Raw genomic sequence first — 25,693 nt, forward strand, 5'->3', positions numbered from 1 at the left:
ATACACTTGGTTCTTGGTAGAAATATGTTTTGAAAACTGGCAATACCAGCGACATCTATCAGTTGGATTAATTGTTTTTTTTCATTAGTTGTCAATTTATCGCGTTCGAGGTTGGGTGTATGTTGAATATAAACAAATCCGTATACAATTTACGATAAAAATAGATAAATAAAAACGTAAAGATGTCTGTGGATTTAGAGTTCGACTACAATGAGGCCACAGCAGCTATGGATAAATTCTCACAGGATGATATCAATGAGTTACGTAGCTGGACACAGAAACTGGATAAATCAAAATATGTGCCTAAGGATCTGTCGGATAAACAATTAGTGTTGTTCTATAATGCTTGTTATGGGGACATGGATAAGACGAAGGCGTGCATAGAGAAATATTACTCATGCAGGAAAAATGGGCCGGAACTGTTTGACAACCGAATCTTGAAGACTGACGAGTTAAAGCAAAGCGCAGAAGTGCTGTGAGTACCATTTTCTATTAATTTAATAATGCAGTGTCTATATTTTGTCTCATTCGACTTTTTAAAACATGAAACTTGCCTAATAAATGTTAGAATTTATCTGTTTGTGTAAAGAAAATTTAATTTTCTTTGTTTTCATTCACAAAGTAATGAATTCTTTGTGAAATATGTACTTAGCTGCAAGCATGACTGAAAATAGTCAGAGCAATTTATAATTTTTTTAGAGTGATAAAGAATAAAATTGTGTATGACCTCTGGCCATGATTTATTACACCATTCAAATGTGAAAAGCATTATAAAATTTGAACTTATCTGTTTATTATGAAAATGTTGATTCAATAAATACATGCAGGGTTCCAATTCAGTACTATTATGTGTACTAACATTACAATATGTGAGCATGACACAAATATTAAAAAAAATATATCAATATACACAACCTTATCATATTTAAGACAGTCTACCTATTATCCAAATTGCCTATATCAGTTGCAAATCATCCTTACCAATATTATAATCGGTTCTAGTTACAAAACTGCTGGACTAATTTTAATGTCATGTCATCCTCAACCTCCTTGCCCTTTTCCCAACTATGTTGGGGTCTGCTTCCAGTCTAACCGGATGTAGCTGAGTATCAGTGCTTTACAAGGAGCGATTGCCCTATCTGATGCTTTTAATGTCATGTGATTCGCAGATACTCCAGTAGACACAGATAAAAGATGGTTCCTTTTTGCCTGGTATCAAAGCGTAAAATTGCAGGACACTTCTAGTTAAGAGTATCTCTGAATCACCAAATATGGCTACTCAATATGTCCTATTCATAGACTGAGTGAATTGTGAAGGTATGGGATAGTCAGTTCAGGAAACTAAAGTATATCCTGGGTAGCTACAGATTTAACAGATATGTACATATGTTCCAATAATTTAATAAAATCTTGTTTCAAAGAGCTGTTTTACCAGGAATAAAAATACAAATTTATTATGAATTGTAACATTATAAGATAAGCATTAATAATATCTTGGTAACATCTCAACTGGTAATTTTAATACATTATTCATATTTTGATTAGCCTTCAAAACCACATTTGGGTACCATAAATTATGTTAAAGAACATTTTAAATTCATATTATGACTGGTTAAATAGATCCTGGTTTTTTTCTGGCACTACACTACATATTATAATAATTTTAGTGGTAATTAACCAGTTACCTGTCCAACCATGGGTATGCTACTAACTAAGCGTGCTTAAAAGATCTTCACAGTTCAAGTTAAGCCTGTATTTTTTTAATGTTAAGAAGATTGTGTCTAGAAACATGACAACCAACATTTTTCGTTTGCCAAAGATGTCATGTAAGATGCCGTGTATCACTTCCATATCTTGAACTATAAGCCTTTCATATGAATTGTCTCCATATAAGGTTGAGCAAAAACAATAGTTAATCCACCATGATTACTTCCTCCCATTTAAATAATCATGGTGTTACAATTACCCAAGTCCTTAGCAGAAACTTTCTTCATAATGCGTGATGAAGAAAACAATGAGCCATAAAGCCATCCTTTTTTGTACAGCCAATTATTTTTATTGGACCCTGCTCCTAACTGCAGGTGTTATCAATAGTCGATAGGAGAAACAAAGCGACTATAGAAATGCGACTTTCCGCTATGTTATGACGTATGTATGTAAGAATGATAGTGTACATGCATTCCTGCGCAGTTGGCCAATATCCTTATATGAGAACAGCCGCCGTGGCTGATAATCGGCTAGGAGGACATCATCATCATCATGTAAGAATTGACAATAGAAATGTATCGTTTAATGCGCCACCACAGACTTTAAAATGCCGTAATTTTAAAGAACTAGGTGGAAGGATTACAGTTCAGTAGTATCAGCGAGCGTAATAAGTTTTTATAGTCGAACTGACCACCTTTATCGGTGGTTATATGTATAGATAAGGCTGCTCAGAAATCGACCATTAAAAAGGTAATGGGATAGATTTAAAGCTGGACGGCAAAGGTACGATTTTTACCTTTTATTGGCACAATAACGTTGGATGGTAATGGGCAGGATTTTTACACCCGTCCTTCAAAAGCTTTTAGGGGTAAAATAAAACTAGCGGTTACAAGAACTGGACACGAAAGCTCCCTTTCCGTCGTTTCGTCAATTCGTTGGATCTCAAAGATGGTTGAAAGTCACGCTCCCAATAACATTCTTTGAAGAACATCAAACGTTTAATCAAATTCCTGGTAAATTCGTAAGCTGACATTATTTGCTCTGAAACGAAATAGGTCTGTAAAAGGCTCTTGAATTTATTTGTATATTTTGTTTGGCTCTTAGACCTTTTGATCGGATTCCACGTTGATGGTAATATTGTCAGGCAAATGGCATATTAGCGGTTTTCAATGCCGTTTGAAGGATTACTGGGAAATCGGGGTTTCCATGCCGCCTTTTTTCCTTTCAATGGCTAATAGGGACTTAGGTACAGAAAGAGAATTTTATTTTATGCTTATTTTGCTTTTTTTTACAAAATAAGTAAATGTTACCATTTACCATACCTTCATATTCTATTGTCATGTAAATCCAAATTACTTATTTAAAACGTAGGTAGTTGGAAACCGAAATGGTTTAAATCCCATTTTGCATGTAGTATAGGTACCTTAGCCGTTTTATTATTCTCCGCATCTGAAACCGGAGAAGGATTTTTAGAACGGTTATTCCAAAAAAAACTTGACTACAAGATAACTCACAAACCCCTATTCGTAGTATCGAATCTAAAACAGCATAGATTAGACTCTTTCGCAACCCCAAAATGTTGAGACGACCTCTCTCACAAGTACATACCACACACCTACACCCTGTAATTTACCAAACTGTTAATTTCTGAGAATTATTCAAATAGTTAATTAGCATTTATTGAGGAGAAAATCCCTTTTGAAGGCCACTAAAGAGCAGAGTGGAAATAAGATTGGTCTCTAGGCAACGGGCAGCCCGTGTCTATTTTGTAACACTTATCGATCCTGTGGCGGGCGACACGACGAATGCTCACGTTTCTTCATTAATGTCTTAATTATGCGAAAGTCTGGATGTAGGTTAAGTAATGTCTAATTAGTGTGGCTTTCTTTGCAGTTTTGGTTAAAGATGTTTTCAGTTTCTATAGTTTTATTTAAGTAGAGCTGAGATTTTTCTACCAACTTCTAAGAAAAAGAGGAAGTTTTCAATTCAGATGTTTTAATTGGCTAAGTGTTTTCTTCATGGTTAAAATTATAAAACTGTCTAACTGTCTAAAAATTGCAGACTTTGTTATTGGCGTCAGCAAATGATAGAGCCATTTTGGGCTGCAAGACTTTTAAGCAGTAACATTGAAGTATTTTGCACTTTCTCCTAATTAACGTGTTAAAAACTCCACAATTATAAACGACATCATTTCCAAGTCATAAGTGACACATTTCGTAACATTTGTAGCGAGAATATTACTTAATTGCTCAGTAAAAGGCCATGTAGATGTTGCCATTAAAAAAGTAGGAAGTAATTAAAAACTTTCATTTCCTATAACTTGTTGGAGGAAAACAATTGACATTTTGTCTCATGTGAGAAGAACACAGTTGATAAATGCAGAAAATTAAGTTAAGGGTTAAGATTCAGGCGATATTTGGACCTGATCTGCCAGCCATGGGCACTTACATTACACTGCTTGGCAAAGCCCTCTCCCATATTCATCCATCCTTCTCTGAAGGAAACGTGCTGTTAAAAATACCTTAGCCATAAAACATTTATGCAGAAACTCAGAGCGGACCGTAAAATCTAACTTTCATATCAAACGGTCCACGGGCGCCTAAAGGGCAAAGTTCGCGGCCATTTTCTGATATTTGTTGTCACTGCATTCAAAATTGTTTGATCTGTGAGATACCTGTGTGTTTCGAAACCATACGAAGAGATATTAATAACATAAACTTAGTTGTTGTGAGACCATACAAAGATTGAAGAATGGATGTTTAGTTAGGTGTAAATAGTATCTGGGCCCTGATTCTCCTAAGTTAATAATGTCAAAATCGAATAGAAATCGAATCGCAATATGATCGTAATAGCAGTTTTAACCATATCGGGCATTCTGCTACTAATAAAAGACCAATCGTATTCGATTGACATTTGATTGGTGTGCGATTGGTCTGCTATTTTGATGATTTTGGTCTATACGGTAGTTTGCTGTACAATCATTTTGCAATCGTAAATCATTAAAAAATTAAATCATTATTGAATGACAGAAAAGGATAAAAACGTTTATTTCAGAGAAAAAATAGCGGAATGCCACATACGCTTCAATCGTAATCGAGTCGGGATTGGATCTCAGTCGAATCGAGTCGAACGTCAATCGAAGGTCGCTTAAGTAAAATTAGGAGAATCGGGCCCCTGGATGTTTTAAAGACTCTAAACAGACATGTAAGACATTATTTCTTTTACAATAGATGTCATGGACGTAAATAGGTAGACAAACAAGAAGATATTACCAGAATGAGTATGTCAAAAGCTTTTAGCACAACGCAAAAATCTGAGGTCTTAATACTTGCCTATATTTGTCAGGATTTAATGAGGGGTATGTTTAGTAAGTCGTTGTATATCAGATATGTCACGGCCGGCTTACGAAGGGTCCACCTAATTAATTCTAAATATAGAAGACATGTTTTAGCGGATCAAAGGTCGCAATACCTTTTATTATTTTAACTATATTTGCTTAGGACTGACCGTCCTGTAGTTCGAGGTAAATTCTTGTCTAAATTCGCAAAACTTTGCACAATTCTGAACCCCCAAAATAGTTGGTTCGTTTTCTTGTTTACAGGAGACAGACTGAGAACTTCCAAGCTTCAATAGTTGTTTCCTTTCTGTCGCAATGAGGATACATACATATCGATGTCAATACAAAATCAATTTGTATTTCCACATCAATCGAATCAAATGTACACACGCGGAAAAGCATTAACCTCCTTTCATCACAATGGTTACAAAAAACCGTCGTTAGCATTTCTTCTGGATTACAATCTTTGTGACAAAAAGTACAAGCAAGCGATTGAAACGACATCTTGGTTCACAATGAATTCGCACACTCGTACAAAAGTTTACAATAGATTGTAAATCGATTTAACCCGTCAGCTACTGTATAATATAAATATGCTGATACAGACTTTAACATTGACATCACGTGTTAAAACACTTTCCAAATGCGAGTAAATCTGAACTTTTTATTGCGTCGCCTCGAGGTAACTTTTTCAGCGTGTACGAAACGGAAGACCTGAATTATTTGACATTTTTAACTTTATAGGTACCGCTACGACTGTAGGCCCTGATAAAAAGGGTCTTGAGTGACAGTCGGAAAAAACTAAACAGAGATAAGCTGTTTGTTTATTCATGGGCTTATCCGTGATGGGCCTTAACGTTCAGGTTAAAATATTCCTAATCTAGAGGTATATTACTCGAAGTCGGGTAACTTTTGCGTAAGAGAGACTAGAGAGTGGATAACTCACCATGTGGTCCAAAAAGGCAATTACGTTTACTGTTTTCTTTCAAAATATGCATTTATCCTTTACTGGGCCTTACTACATTAGGTTCAAAGATTTCTGCGTTCGCAACAAAAGGTTAACTTGTTATACAGTGCTTTACACTGCCTACCGCCACGTGACTCCAATTAGATATGAATCCAATTCCTTTAATTGGCCTATCTGCACGCCCTCCGTCGAGGGTTCGTTTTGTTCTTCATAATTGCATATGCTTTCATTTGCTTTTACTAGCTTGAATTTGCTTTCTTCTGAATTTTGCTCTTCTACAACAGATTACTATAATAGTTAATTCGCTTTTACTGTAATCTTGTAAATTTTTTGCAGAATCGCAGTCCTTTGCCCTTTGACCTCCACGAGCCAGACTTCGTTGTCGCCAATACCCCCATGAAATCTATTGATCCATTAAAACTGCGCGTTGTAGGACCTAGTTAGAAGCAATGTAATGACACCTAATCAGGTCACTGGCGCATTGTCGTTGTACATGTCGAAACTAACCTTCTGAATCCCCTAGGGATTACAGTCAAAGGCCCTTTGACTAAACGGCTGTTCGGTAATCTCGGATACTTGGAGGTTTGTAGGTGGTTAATGTACCGTTACTGGTCCTATTAAGAATCGTTTGTAGTCTACGTTTGTAAATGTCAGATTCAGAAAGCCAGATGGCGGGTAGTCGATTATTTTGGTTGGTTTCATGTGATTTCGTTGACCATCTCAGAGCAATGGTGACGAGTTATCAAAAAAGGTCCCATTGGTGATGGTAATAAGTTTTTAATCGCGTGGTTCTAATCAGTCAAGATATTATGTGTCTTATAACTCCAAAACTACTAGAAAACCCTAGTTCAGTATTAAATTACAGTTTTTGAACCTATCATAAAGCAGAAAGGTATAATATTTTAGCTCGTCCCAAATAAACTTGAACAAGATTTATTAAATTCGGTCATAGTCCACGTACTGGAGTGTCCCATTGGACACATTAATTTCCTGAATGTTTTCATGTCAGAAGTTGATATATTAACTTTACCTTTAAATTAATTTACAAAAACATGCTTTGTTGCTCATCGCTGGTTCAGATCTGAAAGTACATATGATATAGTAGCATATAGAAAAACGGAGGTAATTATTTTAGGTACATGACTCCTTTCATTTATTGATTTATCATGGAGTTCTTAGGAAAGTCTTCAAGCAGGTAGGAGTTCCTGGTAAAATGTGGCATATAATTTCCTGCTGTTCTATTTAAGTCCATTATGTACATAAGGCCCCAGCAGTTTCTGGGAAAATGTGTGACATATACCTACTTTCCTATTGTACTATTTAAGTTCAGGTTGTGGAGCCAGTGGAGAAAGAAGAGCTTAGTAACAGTGGCACGAGTTGATCAGGGTAGTCTTGACAATGGATATCATTGGGAACCAAGGGATATGGATTGTGGGTCAGAAAGGCAGTCGCTCCATGTAAATCTCTGGTTCTTAGCTGCACATAATTGGCAAAAGGCTAGACAGATAGCGATTTACCTATACTGCCCATGTACACATTGTACACCTTAATATTTCTCCTGGTTATTGCTCGAGACTTGCGAAAATACGTATCGTTACATTATTCTTTATAGTTCCGTTTATTTTCTTCTCAAAGTAATACCTAAAGTTTTAATGGAAGTTGTCTGCCCTTTCTGTTGGGTAGCGCGTGAAATATTAACTTTGTAAGACGCCGTCTGTACCTAAATAGGTTAGTCGGTTATGCTATGTAACTGAGACAAAGTGACTGGCTAAAATTAGTTTTCACTCGTCTACCTGATTTAGTCTCTTACTGCCGTTCCTATACATATTATATTTTATATCTATCTTTTGTTATGCTAACTTAACATTACTTGTATGGAGCTAATATCAAAACTATATCTATAGTAAGCAAATCGGGAATAGCGGTAAATATATTTACTTCGATTTCGATGAATTATTTATTACTGCCAAAATGTACGGGTACAGTAAGCATGAAAATAAACAAAATATAAAAAAAAACACACTTATTTGTTATAATTAAGTCATTTTGAAATAAACGGGCAGTACCCAAGCGGAAATATTGATGCAGGATGCACACATTTCGGTCGCAATTAAAATGCATATTCTAAACAAGTTAAGAAACCGTTTAATTTGCAGATTCAAACCAGCGTTAATAATTATCGTTATTACAATAATATTGTGAGTACACATAGCCTTGATATTGAAATTGATTGAAATGCGTAATGAGCGTTAATTTTTCTCCTTAGAGGTTAGATGTATGACGCATGTTTTCATGTCTAGTTGGCAAACACACTCGTTTTGTTTTGATACAAAGTTAGTAAGAACGAGCTTGAATGCAGTAGGATTATTAGAGTCCCCACAAATTAGAAGCATAGTATTATAAAGAATATAAGAAAATAATATAACCGTAGTGATTACGCCTGCTGGGGCTTCGGGATTGTTCGACTGTTACCGCGGCCCTGGTACATTAAGGGATTTAGATGGCGGGAGAGGTCATTTGATGATACCCATTTCACATAAGAAACTGATTATTTTATACAAAGTAATAAGAACTACTTGCATTTTATGGACCTTTTTATAATATAATCGCCCAGAACTGTTGTCATAAACTAGTTTACTACACGTGCCTACGATTCTTGCTATAAAAGCACCCTATAAAATGGAAATGTCAATTCAACGTATGATGGAAATTATAAATAATTATTTATACGTTATTGATAGAAGGACGGAAAAACCTATCGCTAATCACAATCATACATTTATATTGAACACATATCTAGATTCACCATGACAAGCTTAACTCTTACTTAATATTGTAAATAAACATTTGTTTGAATGCTATGATTTCACTGTAAAACGGCTTACACGCTTAAAGAAATATGCAAATTGAAAATGTATTCAATAGTAAATCCATGAGTTATTCTAAATGGCAATTGTGAAACAGCAATATTTTTTCATCCAATTTTCTATTATAAATATAATAAAGTTTGCACACTGAAAAGAAAACCTGTTCAATAGCCGCGAAGTTAACGGCACAGAAAACTGAAAATTGAATTTAAATTTTACATAAAAACATTTGGCTGGCCTCGCGAATATAAGCCTAAAATCCCTGTTCATTTGTACCTACAAGCAAGCATTTTCCCCATTTTTCATTTGCCAAGGCTTGTGTCCAATATTTTTCGTAGGCACCTGCTTTTGGCACCAGTGTAGGCCTCGATTTAAGTACCTTTTCGGACCACTTAAAGCGCTCTTATTCTGAAGGTTATTTGAGAGCGGTAGCTATGCCTCTCGGGTCTTTTGTAGACGAATAGTAAAAAGAATATGTAATTGCTAAGACACTTGTACAAAGTAAATGTAAGTTCTTAGTTTCAGGAGGTCAGATAGGCATTCGCTCCTTGGAAAATACTGGTATTCAGCTATCCGGTTTGACTGGTAGCTGACCCCAAAATTCATAGTTGGGAAAAGCCTAGGCAGATGATGATGAGTTCCGACATGCTTTCGGTATCATTTAGCATAAATTTATAAGTATTTAGACTTCTATTTCCATTTATTTATTCGGTTTACGGCATAACTTTCAGTAAGAAGTATATTTAGCGTCACACAGGCTTTCTCATGGTATTCATATCATCATGGCTGGCATTCCACTGCCAGTCGCGGCACTTTGCTTATTTATTATGAAGACCCTCGGAATGGAATTTACTTCCAGCGTTTATAGTGCCTAAAGTACGCCAGTCAAGGCCAGAGTTAGCAAACTTAATATTTGTGTGTTAATTTTTTAAGTTGGTGTTGTATGACGAAAACAGTGCTAGATAGTCTATACTAATATTAAGAAGCGGAAAAATTTGTATTTTTATTTGTAATGGATAAACTCAAAAACTACTGGACCGATTTAAAAAAATCTATTACTGTAGGAAAGCTGCACTCTTCCCGAGTAAAATAGGCTATACTTCATCCCACCACGAGACGCAGCTGAAACCGCGGAACACGGCTAGTTCTGTAATATAGATGATCCAAACTACAACTGCATAAGTTGGCATAATAACTATTTTATAATGTTCTTAATTTCATTTTCCTTTCCCCAGGGAATTCTCCGTTCTCCCGGGCAAGTCATGTCAGGGTTACGACATCATCTACCACCGGCTCCACGAGACTGAACCCTCAAGGTACAACCTGGAAGCTGGCTGCAAACTGCTCTTTATGACTGTTGGTAAGTGGCTAATTAACACGCTTATATTAGCTTCACTTGTAACTACAGAAGTATGTATGTATGTAAAAAAATCTTGGAACCTTAATCTGTCCCACTTCCCGGTCTTCGATTAGGATGAAATTTTGCACACGCTCTGAGTTCTGATGACAAGACATGACTAGCTAAGAAACGTCATTACAAATCCAATTAATAAAAAAAAATGTGCGTGCTAAAATCATACATATGGAGAAAGCCGAAATAAAATATTTGAATTTGAAAAGCGTGATTTTTTGTTTTTTAAACTACATTTTTTTTGCTATCCCCTTTCTACAAACTGAAGGGATTTATTTTTCAAAGCCTCTTAAAGTTAATTGCGAGTGCTCTCGTAATCTCTCCTCGGTCGGGTCCTAATCTTTCAACAGCTATTGACCTCTTGAAGATTTTCGCAGTCGTTTCGTTAGCAGATAAGCGCCGCTTGTTCAAATTTTTGTAAGGGCATTTATAGGATATTAATTTTATAAGAAAGTAAAAAAGTTTTTAACATTCTATCTATAAATGTTAAATGTTTATTGATAGATTATTTCCAGAGCAAGTATCAAATCATACAATCAGTTTATTGAAGCTATTTTAGAAACAGATCTTTCTTTGACCAAATAAAATAGTGCATTGTCAAAAGGTCGTGGTGTCATTGCCAGTTAATACAAAAACATATACTGTTCATCAATATATGACACATATTTTAATCATCTTGTACAGATAACATTAGCCTTGTGGCAGTTACGACATAAGACAATTTCGATTTGTTTTGCAATGTCCTTTGCGTAATTGTATAGTGATCTCTTTTGTGTCATTGATCTTCAACCCATAGTAGATTATAAAAGCCTATAGAGCCTATAGGAGGTCTTATTTAAAGATTCAAACATTGTTGTGGAAGAGGAAAACTTATACTGAAGATTTTGTAATCTTTTGAACTTCTTTCTTATGATTTGAATACGTGAGAAGTTTGAAAATGGTCTACCACAGCTTACTTACTACGATGTAGTACGTTGCAACCTCGAATGGCCCTGTGACCAGTTTTGGAAAGCGAAATCGCAGTGTCCATGATTGGTTTTCGAATATTTGCAATCGATCTTTGGAGCCCAGGGGAAAGAAATTACGTTTGGAAAGAGATTTTTTTATTTTTGTGTAATGATAGTATTTTTTAAGTATTAGCCTTGGGTTTACTTTTCTGATATATTCAATTTTGTATTATATCTTTACTGTGAACCGGATGAAAAAAGTAACTGCGATTCTGTAGGTTTAGAAACATACTTTGAACTTGGAAGTAAGCAGGAGGGTATTTTGCACGTTTCAGTCTCTTAAACGGCTCCAAAAGTTCCTGCCTTTTTCAACCAAAATTACTCTCGCTCAGTCGCTTCTTCTCCCACTACTAGATTACGCTGATGTCTGTTTCCTTGATGCGACTGAGGAACTTCTAGACAAGCTCGAACGTCTGCAGAATCTGTGCATCCGCTTCATTTTTGGGCTCAGGAAGTACGACCACGTGTCGGAATTTCGAAGTCAGTTGAAGTGGTTGCCTATTCGGCGGCGTCGAGATGCTCACATTCTTTCTTTTCTCTTCTCTGTTCTCTATAATCCCCTCTCACCAAGATATCTTCGGGAACGTTTTGAGTTTCTTGTTCCCAGAGGCAAACCTTGTCGCACTTCCTCATCTCTCCTTCTTCGTATCCCTTCCCACACTACGAGCCGCTATGATGGATCGTTCACTGTTCGTGCTGTGAGACTGTGGAATTCCCTTCCACACTCAATACGCGAAAGCCCATCGTTGGGTGCATTCAAGAGACGAGTAAGGGATTACTATTTATCATCATGAATGACATTTATATTTGTATGTATATATATATATATATTTTTTTATGTGTATTATGTTTATTACATATATATGTTTCTTTATAATTACGAAGAATAAACACATAGTAAATATTGAATTGGTTTGACTGTGTAATTAGGATCAAAAGCGTTCTTTGGAAACATTATAATTAAGTAGCTTAAATAAAAAAAAGTATGCATTTATGTAAATATTAGGGTCATTACTGCAAATATGCAAAATAAATATTATATTGAAGTAGAATAGAAAAAAAATGTGTTTCAATAATAATAATATGTATACATATATATTTTAATTTAATTATTAAAAACTTTAGAGTCCTGCCATATCAGCTTAGTTTTGCAAATTGCGAAATAATTCAATTTAAATACCAACCGTTTTGATCTAGATATAGCAAAAACTCGAATTTAGTAATTCAGACTTCCTATTATTTTATTCAAAATTCTGAAGGTTAAGTTGTGTAGCTAAATTTCAACAATAATAAAAAAAAAACTTGTCACGTTTTTTATTAAAATCGTTGGTGGGAAATCTTGCGGTGACGCGAATAAGTGTTGATTCAGTGATGCCAGATTGGGGGGATTCCCCCCAAATTTGGGGGTATTTTCTGCCCACGGGGGATTTTTTGGGGGGAACAATCCTTTGGGGGGATCAGCGGGGGGATTAAAAATTGGCTTGGAGGGAGTTGGAGGATTTTTCGGAAAATTTTTATGACTGAACGCGACCAAATTACTTACTACTTCATTTGATTCCACCATAGAACCACACACAAAAATGCAGTTGGTGATAAAACTTACGGACATATAAGCAAATTGACATTAGGAATTTTGTCGTTGCCTTTTTCTAACGCTGTTGTGGAAAGAACTTTCTCGCAAGTTGCGATTGATTGAGGATGTGTTAATTTTAAAGTAACTTCAAAGATGCTCAAGAGATTTAACTCGCAGAAAATGTATGGAACTGCAGCCGACGACGCAAGTGAGGATGCTGATCCAGTAATGGAAGCGATTGCAAAATTATTATAAATTATTGTATTTAAATAAATATTTTTCTAATTACTGGGGGGGTTTTCTCTCAAAACACTAACATTTTGGGGGGATTTTGGGTGAGATTTGGGGAGAATGCTAGATCATCATCTGGCAACACTGGTGTTGATAGGTTCTAAATAAGTATGGAGAAATGCTAAACAAATAATGGCATTTATTTTCTTTGGAAATTCACCCTACTACTAAGCTTATAGGTAGTACTACAAGTATAGTTATCGGCACGAATCTTGAGCTCTGACCTTCACCTACGCAGAAGTAATTTATTGGGTCCCTTTTGTGGTATGAAGTGAGGCGCGAGGGCGGGCTAAAGCGGTGATTGGCCCGCAGTGCATCGCGTCATAGCCGTCACTCAGGATTGGTTCTTTGCTAATAAATCACTTCTGCGCAGATGTAGGTCAGGCTCAAGATTCGTGCCGATAACTATACTTAGCATAAATACTTGGCTGAATTTTAATCAATTTTGAACAGACTCATCTCTTTTAACACAGAAAAAGAATTACTTTTTTTGAGACTCTCTAAATCCTGTAGCCTCATCATAAATCACAGAGATAATGAAATTCACAGTAAATCCTTTTCACGTCATATCATATTTCACGCTTCATCAATATTAAGCTGAAAAACGTTGAAAGCAAACTTTTTAAAGAAACCGCCTTTATATCTGACTACTTAGATGTTCTCCAAGGTTCCACTTGCTTACTGGAGGTGCTACTTCTCATAATTGGGTAAAAAGTAACCTTTGACAGAACACCTATGCTCCGAAAACCCACAAGTTTTAGCTGCAAATCGCGGAAGACAGACAGACAGAGTTTCTTTCGCATTTATAATATCTATCTACCTAACCTAATGGGAGTGTTACAATTTAAATGACTTCTATCAATTCGCAATAGGTCAGAAAAAATACCGAAAGAAGGAAATACTGTCAGCTTTTTTTGAAACCCAATTTTGCAGCAAGTATTCAATTGTTAAACTCTGATAACTTTGTATCTAATTATTTAAGATATGACACGGATTAAAACATTAATCGGTTGTGGTATGAAAACAATGTATAGATAAATATAGCTCACGATGTTTTGTCTTGATTTCGGCGTGACATATGAAAGAATTCATTAATTAATTAGGTAGACACGTGTGTTTGATAATTACTTCTTGCATTTTCATTATCGAAGATAGTATTCATATAACTCAATGCAAATAAAATCCTTCCGATTAATATTATAGTCGCGACAGTTTTGTATGCATGGATGTTTGTTCCACTTTCACGCAAAATTCCCCGATAGATTTCTGATGATACTTACCAGTAATATAGCTTATACATACATATATCAGGATAACATGAGGGCTTTGTATTGTATCCTGCGGGAAGTAGAAAGCTACTAACCTCGGGTGACATGACGATATTTTATCCGATACCGCCAGAATCAGCTAGAATCTTCTCAGTTCAGTCTCATTATCATAGAAATCGATAAAGTCTAGAACAGGCATTGTTTACCTACTTGGTAAAAAGTAAAGTTTTGTGAGTAACACGACCTACATAATCCTTCGCGTCTTGCGAAACGATCCCTTCTCGCAAATTGTATGAGAACCGTCAAGGTAGACCAGTTTTGATACTTTTAACCTAGTACTCGATTACTGTATTATTGTTTTTATGTATTTAGTACATAATCAAGCAGTGACAACTAAGGTTATCGAGCATATATAAGCTTTTAAGTTAAATACACAAGAAAATTTCAAGTAAGTTGAAGCGAAAAAAAAAACATTTTATATTAATTGATGCCAGAATGGTTGCCGAAGTAGTAAGCAACCACATCAACCAATTGGCTGGTTTATCCAATAAGTTTTTAATAAAAAAATTCCATCGAACCTTTTCAGAGGCAATCTTGAATTAAAAAAACAACACTACCTAGGCACCAGTCTGGGGCCTAAACAAACGTTCCATATGAAACAGAGAAACACATAGCGTTTGCTTACTGAAGCGTAAATTGAGCCCCAAATTTCACGCTCGAAAGCAACTGAAAGAGATGATACCTACAGACAGATATGTGGGGAGTTCCCTATCTATACGTTTTAGAGATCTACAAGCCTTATCGCAGGGTTGGTGAACCAATCCGGGGCTGCGGGATTGTTCGAAAGAGTTACCGCGGCTCTGGTACATAAAAGGCCTACGAAAGAACACGATGGATTTTTAGTCAGTAAAAGTCTGACACTCCCTCACCGCTGCTAAACCCACCCAGGGGTCATTTGATGATTTTTGGTTGGTGAACCAGTGGCACGCAGGCCAATAATTTGGGCACGCAATTTTTTAAATATCTAAGTGATTGCAGTTGAACTTATGTACAGCTAGTTGTTTCGCGATCAAGAGAGAATTACTTCCTAGCTTCCTACTTTTTCTTCCTTATCGGGTCTATATCCGATAAAAGAGTGCCTATAAAGAGTTTCAATGGCGAAATATTTACTTAAAATGGTCAATTCGCTTTTTGATGATTTGTTTGAAGGCACTCCATAATTTGATTGCATTTTTAAAAGAATTTGGTACGTAAGTCAATAAAGGTTCTGCATCCCTGCGTGATGGGATTACGTGACTTATCCAATTGCTATGAAAGCCCACAACGCTCAAACAGCTCGTGGCAATCTGCTAACATAATCGTGTACTTGTAAATATGTATGGTACATGGAAAAATAAATACTTACATATTAATAACTCAATGGAAACCTATACTTACTTATATAAAGAGGAATTTTTTTTTTGGTTGTTTGTAATGGATAAACTCAAAAATTACTGGACCGATTTTAAACATTCTTTCATGGTTAGAAAGCTACATTATCTGCAAGTAACATAGGCTATATTTTATCCCGGTACCGGCAGTAGTTCTTACGGGAAGTGGGTGAAACCGCGGTAAAACGGCTAGTATCTACATATTTATTAATATTTCCTTTGAATGGAAATGTAGTACTTATTACATATTGCAATACCAGCTCGTAATTACAGTAAAGCCAGTACAAAGGTCTATAAACACAGGCTTTCCACAAACATAAGTTTACAATGCAGTAGGTAGGTATTTAGTGCTGGCCTTATCATAGGCCAGTATGCCACAGTCTAACGACTATTCGCAGTTGTTCAATGTTCCTGGCCTGCAAGTTCAAGGGAAAGGCATAATTTATATAGGAGATAATGGCATTGATTTAGGATATTTTCCCAACCAGCGAAATTCATCTATCATGCTATCATTCTGCTAACAATATCGGTCTATCTGAAGCCTGCTTAGTACAAATAGAGGTAGAATTTTGAGTTTGAATTTGAGTTTCATAGGGGTAAGAGAAATTCCTATCTATAGTAAGCAGATCAAGGGTGTTATTGAAATCAGCCTCTAGCCGCCTTCGGAATACCTAGCATTGATGTTGACTGATTAAATAGTACCTGTAGGCACGTCTAATTATAAAGCGTAGTACCAGCAACAATTAAGTAATCCGTGGTAGTATCTATCGACAGTTTAGTCTGTAACGTAGTATGTAACTTCCAATTATTTAGTCTGTGGTATCTAGCGTATAATCTGTGCTACTACCGAGAATGGCCGCCGGGGGAAATTGGCGTAATAGCCACGCATTGCAGACGGATTAATGCTCGATACTCAATAGCCTACTATTTTGTACTTATCGATTAAATAACTATTAGCTCTGGTCTAGTTAGAGGGTTTCAAATATGGGTATATTGAGGCCGAAGTATAGAGGTATATTAGCGGGACAATATTGACGAAAAGGGATGATTGGAAATAAGAGCTTAGAGCTCTTGTACGAGCTCGTTTTTGCCGTGAAAATCTACGGAAAATTCACCGTACTTATGTTGGCACGGACGATCAATTTTGTATGCATCTACGAAAAACACGAACAAGGGTTCACGGCATGCCTAAGGCGACAGAAAATCTTTAATCTTTAGGTTTCTTTTTATGGGAATTATGCTAATTAAGGAGTTGTAAATGAAGAAATACTGTATATCTGGATTTTTTTTATCTCTTGTGTACGTTTAAATATGTTTCTATGCTCAGAAGTATATTTACTAGTATATTTACAAAGGTACTATTTACGGACCTACGATAAATGATCGAACAACATTCTTTAAGAAAATAACAACGTAAATGGCCACTTATGTATGTATACGTTAAAAATACCCCTAGGTTAAGCGTAAACGTTTACATAATCAAGTGTAATTGACTAGGTTGACCATCTTATAACCTGTGAATGTTAACGTGGTATAATTATTAGTTAGATCAAGTAATTTTATTGTTTGAAATAGTACAGGTGAGATAGAGGTTAAGTTGTTATGTAGTTTGTATGTTTATTGTAAACATAAATGCAGTTTTGTTTTTCGCTAATTCCCCAGTGTACCTACTGGAGGAAAACACTTGAGAGAATTCGGTCTTTACTCCGGTTTCTGAGCATCCTTATTGGTGGTGTATCTTTTCATTTGTAAGGGAAAGCTAATTGATAAGTGGTCGTTTAGATTTGCTAATATGATTAAGAATTTCTCACAAACCGGCAACTAGTCTGATATCATGGAGGAAGTGTTTTACATCCTTAAATTCGTTGATGTCTTTTCTCGTCGATATGTAATACTAGCTTCTGTCAGCGGTTTCACCCGCATACCGTGGGAACCTCTGCATGTACCCGGATAAAAAGTAGCCTATAGCCTTCCTCGATAAATGGGCTATCTAACACCGAAATAATTGTTCAAATCGGACCAGTAGTTCCTGAGATTAGCGCGTTCAAACAAACAAACTCTTCAGCTTTATAATATTAGTATAGATGTGGCAAAATTTTGAAATATATAAACGCGATAATGAATCTGAAACTATAAGTTTACCTATTATGACTTTTCCAGCCCCCAATTTGTCTAAAATTAACATTCATACTTGCAGTCTGTAAAATATCAGCTTACCAATTATCATGTGTATGACGTTAACCAAAATTATTTTTTTGTAAGTATAATATGGTGGATAGAGCCTGAAAGTCATCCCTTCAGAAAATGTTACTACATTTAAATTACAAACCTTAAATTATTCTCATCTTTCAAGTCCTACTAATGAGCTCAGTAGATACCTACGTAGAGGTATCATCGTAAAGAACATCCTAGTAGGTACTTAAAGAGTACATAAAACCAAGCTATAACCGGGTAGTCAGACTGCAGACTACCCGGGTCGCTTCGTATTGATTGTATGAAATAAAAACATGACGTCAGAACTACGTAGGTACAAAGTCTTGTCGGAGATGAACCTAACTTTTACGATTATTTTTTTAGGATGCCTGAGTGTTTTCCTACGTTTTCTGTCTGCCGGTTTTTTTTTTTCATTATGTATGTATGTGCTTTTATTAGATTTTGCTGCGCAGTTTTTATGCGTATGTAACTGTACTGTACCTAGTTAGTCGCGGTCTTTATTTGGGATTAGGTGCCGGAATAAAAAGTAATTCTATAAAATAATGAGGCTGGCATGAAAATTTAATAAATAATAGATAAAAGTTCCTTTACCTGAAAGACTAATAATCCAAACTAGTGGGTAAAGGGCCAACCTCTCAAGTATGAGGGCGCGGGTTCGATCCCAGGTCAGGCATGTACCAATGCAACTTTTCTAAGTTTGTATGTATTTTCTAAGTATATCTTGGACACCAATGGCTGATAAAAAGGTGAAGGAAAACATCTTGAGGAAACCTTGACTATATAGGCTAAGAACTCACGAAGCGATTTTCAGCCGCGACCGCCGCGGCTGCGGGCCCGTAGCTTCTGTAGAATGCAGATATACATGTAAAAAATTAAAGCACATTTCACGACGCGTTTTACGCCCGCAGTCTGCGCGTTTGTTTGCGGGTCCCGCTGCACCGGCGGGCAACTAGTAGAATCGCGCGGGCCGCGGTCACCCGCAGCCTCGGCGGGTTGCGCCCGCGCGCTCCGCGGTCGATTGGCCGGCGATCGCAGTAGCGCAGAGGCTGCCCGTCTTGCGTCTTGCGATCATTGGCCGCCACATTTGCGGGCGATAATCTCAACCGCGACGGCTGTGTAACCGCGCAAATAACCGGTCTCGTGAGTTTGAAATTAAAAACGCAGTTCCGCCACCGCGGCGGGCACGGTTCAAAATCGCTCCGTGAGTTCTTAGCCGTAGTCTGAAATCACCAACCCGCATTGAGCAAGCGTGGTGATTAACGCTCAATCCTTCTCCGTGTGAGAGGAGGCCTGTGCCCAGCAGTGGGACGATAAAAAGGCTGTGACAGACTGACAGAACTGTCGTATTACCTACTTGTAGATAGGATAATATTCCTCGATCCAAAGGGCTATCTAAAACAGAAAGTATTTTTAAAACTCGACCTGAGATTAGCCCGGTCAAGTAAATAAAGCTGAAGAGTTTTCTTCAGCTTTATAATATTAATAATGTACCTATAGATTAGAACAAAGGTTCACCCGCTACGGCCAGATGTTTTCCCTCTAAAAATAGCGGAGTTTTCCCGCCCATTATGACGTAGGTAGCAGTTGCATTGGAATCCACGAATGACGTCATATTTGTGTGCGATGAACCGCATTCAAGCTAGTTAAGCTTGCAATCACAGGGCTGATGTGACCTTAACATAGGCAATGTAGAGACAGGAATGTTTTACTTTAATAATAAAGTCTACTTAATAAAGTCAGTATACCCAAGCACTGCCACAACAGGACATGGAATACTGAGTAGGTATGTAACACTGCCACCAGGATGGCTGCTATTTCAGCCATTGGGCACTCGCTCGCTCACAATCCCCGACTTTTTTTATCGATACCAGTTAATATACCTACCTACAATATTGATTGACACCTAAACAATTAATAAAACATACAATAACTTTATTATTTTCATACTTACATACACACATGTGGTTTAAAAGAAAAACGGCTATTCAAAGTGCAAACAAGTTAAACAACCGTACGGTAACAAATATTTATTATCTAATGACGCAAATCTAAGATCAAGTTTGCAAAGCGGATTCAGCTTATATTTAAATCAAGACACTCCTATGAACATTGGTATTCTTATTAGATATGTAAACATTATAAAAATCCTGAATAGGCTGTTATTAGAATCTTGTCTGATGGCCTTGAGACGAAAGGAAACCGCGAAAATCAATGATCCCAGTTATAAAAAAACTACCATTTTGGTATATTTTTATTTTGATAACGAACTTTGTAAACCACCAATTAATAATATCTTTTTATTTGTTTTTCAGACTTATGTCTCACCAAAAGAGGACCTCAGCCAGGTTATATGTTCCTTTTCGACATGCGCGGAGTTAAGTTTGGACATCTCACAAAAGTTAGCTTATCGTAAGTATCAATATTTTATTTCATTTTGTAACGTGGATCCATTATGAATATTTAGGCATTTACTTTAATATGCAGTTTTTCCTGTTCTTTCGTTATTAATTGTAGCTTCAGGAGAATCTAATATTTGCTCTGAAACTCTGGTTCCCAGTTACTATTGTTTAATACATTATGTTGATAGTTCTCTCTGGCATCTTAAAGTAATGGATTCACAGCTGCAAAAACAATGATAGTATGAACTCTATAATATAAATGTTATGATAGTATATATATTTATATTTTCATAGCTTTCAAAAGGATAGACAAAGGTAATAGACGTGCATAATAAATGTCTCATTTTCGCTTGAATGTACCTATAACACAAATTAATGGCATTATTTTTCATATGTTTCAAAAAAATTTTTTGAGATACATGCTAGGTTACCAGTAGCATAAACCATATATGTATGTAAGTTAACTGTCGTAAGTAGAAATCTATTGGTGTGTCTACAACTTTGAATATCTATCTCGATAGATATTAAAAAAATAAAAACAAATAAAAAGAATTCAAATCTCTCGAAAAGGAATTCAAATCGTCTTGCCTATTATAAAGCAGGATTTTAAAGCCCATCCATCATTACTAGTTCTGTGTAATGTTAATTGCCAGAAACATACTTCAACCAATATACTATATTCAGAAGTAGGTACACAAGCCAAAAATTCTAAACATTCAAAAAAATCACATAAAAAATTGGAACATTTTCAGGACTCTTCGGAAATTCTTCCAGTATGTACAAGAAGCGATGCCAGTTCGCATGCGTGCGATACACGTACTGAACACTGAACCAGTGTTAGACAAATTAATGGTGCTCATTAGGCCTTTTATGGACAAGAAGTTCTTTGATATGGTAAGTTCTTTTTTTTGTTTTTTTGAACATAACATTTTGAGGCCAAGTTATAGGACCAGGTAAATTTTTCAAGGCAAGTTAATATTTGAGGACATAATGTAGAAAGAAAACAATAAAAATATGGATTTAATAACCATATTCGCATTAACTTAATTCGAGGTTGAAGATTAATTTATCGTTATTTTCTGCATGCACCAAGTTAATTTGATCATCTGTAAAACTCAGTCACGGTAATTGGACACGACAACCGATTGGTCTATCTTTGGGATTCCAAAGATAGAAATCTTTGGGATTCCAAAGATAGAAGGAAAGAAAGATAAAGTGCTGGCTTTTTCATGCTCTCAGCTCGGGAGATGATGTTATTTCATGCATTCGTCTTATATCTGGGTAAAAATCTTCTCCACGATTATATATTTTGCGTGGGTGACAGAAACTGGTCAACTGATCAACGTGCAAAGTTGACTGACAAGTTCACATTTTCTAAGTGGGCTATAGAAAACAAGTCACGGTTTTACCTCGTAATAAATCGCAATATGGAATTGCGCATAATTGTGTATATGAGTAGGTACAGCCTTAGTACATAATCTTACTAATGTTTGATCTAACACTACATCAGTGTTTGCTTTGAACTTGGCCATCGGGCATATAGCCTTGACATGTCATATACCTACAACTTGATTTTTATTTTTAGAACATGTCTGTTTAACTTTCTGGATTGAAATAAGTTGGCCTACAATACTCTGAGTTTTATACTTCGAGTTGACGTACGCATTAATTTATAAAAAGACTAACAATGATGTTAAAAAAAATCGTTCTCAGGAAAAACGCACAGGCAGTAATTAAATCTCTAATAAGAAACAATTCAATGCAAGACACCTAACATATTATTAAGTTTTATTTTAACATCATCACCTGTTTAGTCTTTTCCCAGCTATAGCGTTTAAAAAGTTTTATATCACTAAAAAAACATAACGAACAAGGCAGCCATTCCAACTTGTGGAAAAATCTTTCACGTTTACCCAGCATGTAATATAGTCTCACATCTCACCATACAAGTGCATAAAATCAATTTTAATTCAATTTTCCTCTTATTGCCTACTCAATATATAACAAGCTGGTTATAAACCTGCTCTATTAGAAATAAAGACTATTTTAGAATGCCCTACATTTTGTAAGTTAGGTGCTTTTCGAATTTCCACAGTTTCAACTTTTATTGCACATTCAAATAATTTTAAGTATTCAATACGCATACCTAAACTAAACAACTATACTCTTTTAATTATTCATGTTTGACTGATTAACAAAGTTGACATTGAACTTGTGCTTGAAAAAATAAAAGTAAAATGTGCCGGCTACCGGTTCGCTGATATAAAATTATATCAGTCTGGTTTTAAAAACTTTTTTCAACAAGGTGACTTGCCTTTGACATTTTCACAGCCTCGCCATAATATACTGGATATATACTATACAATACTGGATTTAATCAAACCAGTTTTAAGAATTAATCGATAGTTCTGTACAACTTGGGTCTGGGTCAAGGAAATACAAGTTGCATCATTTGCATATTATGGATATATGGTTGCTATATCAGGATTATTAAAAGGCTCAATAAAAAAAGCGCTATGGTTTTAACGGATGTCAATTAGAAAATGTTGTAAGAATATTAACTTGATTAATGACACTATTAAAAATTAACGCCGTTCAATCTAATTTTGTAACTCGTATCAAGCCATTAAGATAAAGTTAATTTAATTTTAGAATATTATAAAATACTTCTTGTTATTTAGTCATATTAATAAAAACTCCTATCTATTTATTTCCAGCTCAAATTCCACAACAAGAACGAGGATCTTGAGAAGTTTTACGAAACAGTTGTGCCGCGGTCAGCACTTCCTCCCGACTACGGCGGTACCCTCCCTGACACCCAGACCCTACACAAGAAGTGCATGCAGCAGCTCCAACTCCTGGAACCTTACTTCAAAGCTGAGGAGGAGCAGAGAATCGCAGCTTTACCTGACAAGAAACGAGAGAAAGCCATGGAAAAAGCCTTCAAAAACTTGGACATTGATTAAGGCGTCAGAGAGAAGTGGTACTGGTATTATAATGAAAAGTGAAGGTAAATGCTGTATCTTTTAATAATGTAGACTTTTTGGCGATGGACAGGCCGCATGAGTACTTATAACCTGCATATAAATTACACGTTTCTAGAATATTTTTTCTACAAATGTGGAATGTTCAAAAATAGTTACCTTTTTCATTATAATAGCCGGTTTTAGTTCTCAAATGGTATGTTAATTTAGTACAATATGCATTTAAGTGTTACTTAAATTGGGAATTAATAAAATATGATAGCGGTGTCGAATGATTGGAGTAATCCTCTTTATTTATATCAGAAAAAAGTTCCATACGATTTCAGCAACGTGTACTACAAAATATTGTCAATTATAAATCTATAATTACAATAGATAAGAAGTATAGATAGTGCTGATTGGACCTATCAAATAAATTGCACACGAAACATTTAGAGAGTATGTGAGAATATAAAAAAGTGGTTATAATTGTTGTTGTACATAAAAAAAGTTTGATAATTGTTAAAAGAAATACAATGTTGTTTTATTAGAAAAATGATTTTGTTGTTAGAAAGTGAAGGTTTGGAGGTGACAGAAGTTTTTTAAGCTTAAGCTTAATATAAGCCAAAACATGGCATGATATTTTAACGTAAATAATTGTTGTAAAATGTACGTCTACATATTTATGTATAATCCGCTTTATGTATGTACCTAAAGTTGAACTCTATATATAATCCAAATATAAATCGGCACATTACGTTATACGCTGTTTATGATTATTATGATCTGTAAAAATAAAGTAAATTCTTCAGAATAATTTACCAAAAAGGTCAAATAACTTGTTTTCTGGTCATAGCACTTAAATAATATTACCTGCGGGTACGGAAATATTTTGCGACAATCGTGTTGGATTAATATGTAAAATATTGAGAACGATAAGTGATAGACATAATGGATTAATTAGGCTTTCCAACAATCTTTGATATAAAATAAAAATGACAAGTTATCTCACATGATATGAATTAATTAATCTTATAAGCTATTATTACATTGTAACCAACTGCTTTAAATGACTTACCTAGTGTACATTTTTTGATTGTGTGTAATGTTTGAAGTAAAAATGGATTTTAATAAAAAAAAAAAACAACAATGCGCGACTTAGCGGTATTACCACCCTTTGGAAGTTTATTTAATATTTTACTGTAACAATCCCATTGAATCCAAGGTCTATAAGAAAAAGCTGTTGCAGAAAATACGTGCGAAAATAAATCCTTATCAAAGAAAATTTGAATTATGTGAAAATGAATAGGAATTTATGCTAATTAAAAACTATAAATAAATCGTTGGTATGTGAGATTTGAATGTGCTATTAAAAGAAAACAAGTTTTAAAACCATCGATAAGATATTCAAGTAACAGATTACTGTTATTATATAAAAGGAGATCTAATAATGAATGATTGATTTGTTTATGTTCAGCATAATCCATCGTAATCTAGAAAAATTTTATGTATAATTATATTAACTCTGATATTTACCTACTTCTATCTGATACCTATCTTTTAAATGTAGTTCTGTGAATATTAGACTACCAGTCATTGTCAACGTCCATACATAAACAAATGACGCTCAATTATGTATAAATATTCAAATGCGCTAGGGTCACATTAACTGAAAGGTTAATCATTAACATTACTCGCATTTTTGTTGTTTTTCATGATTGAAGATTATATAAATTGTAATTTAACTCATAACTTGTAGAATTGATTATTATGTACGGCAAATTGGTGTGCTCAAAAATCAAACGCTGTCTAAATACTCTTTAGCATGACAAAATAATTGGGACCTGACTAAAACGTGTTCTCCATGATGACTTCTGTACCTAAATTTTAACTATGTCTTATAAAATTAGCGTCACAATAGGCAAGTAAGGTGGCGGTAGCGTAGGTACTTAAGGTTTTGTATTTATGTGCACAGTAGTCTAGTTTTAGTTGAAAATTCCACTTAATTCCTTATCAACGTTTGTGATATGCTTGTGTTATTGAAAAAATGTTTTATGTTGATTCCAAGAATCGGAAATTGTGATTTGAACTAGAAATATATTTTTATGCAGTATAATGTATTTTTTATTTAATTCAAATTTATCTCTAGCTAAACATAGATACACAATATTTTTTAAAAAATAAGAAAAAGGTTAAAAATAAAAATTTCGATGTCATTTACGTTCCTATAGAAACAACTAGCGCCATCTAGTGGCAAAA

The 25,693-nt window shown here is 35.3% G+C and overlaps 1 protein-coding gene across 2 annotated transcripts; it reads left to right on the forward strand.

Moving 5' to 3' along the window:
* Positions 1-56: 56 nt before the first annotated feature.
* Positions 57-25,550, forward strand: LOC110377026 (alpha-tocopherol transfer protein-like). 2 transcript variants are annotated; one of them, XM_049843118.2, is made up of 6 exons: positions 57-475; positions 10,114-10,238; positions 20,385-20,481; positions 20,766-20,786; positions 21,224-21,365; positions 23,189-25,550. In XM_049843118.2, the coding sequence occupies exons 1-6, from the start codon at positions 183-185 to the stop codon at positions 23,435-23,437; spliced, it is 927 nt and encodes a 308-aa protein (XP_049699075.2). In that variant the 5' UTR covers positions 57-182; the 3' UTR covers positions 23,438-25,550. The 2 variants fall into 2 exon arrangements, with proteins under 2 accessions (XP_049699075.2, XP_021191382.2); XM_021335707.3 differs by lacking the exon at positions 20,766-20,786 and having other exon boundaries at positions 58-475.
* The last annotated feature ends 143 nt before the right edge of the window (positions 25,551-25,693 follow it).

Source organism: Helicoverpa armigera, chromosome 22 (genome assembly GCF_030705265.1).
Source record: "Helicoverpa armigera isolate CAAS_96S chromosome 22, ASM3070526v1, whole genome shotgun sequence".
Classification (NCBI taxonomy): Eukaryota; Metazoa; Arthropoda; class Insecta; order Lepidoptera; family Noctuidae; genus Helicoverpa; species Helicoverpa armigera.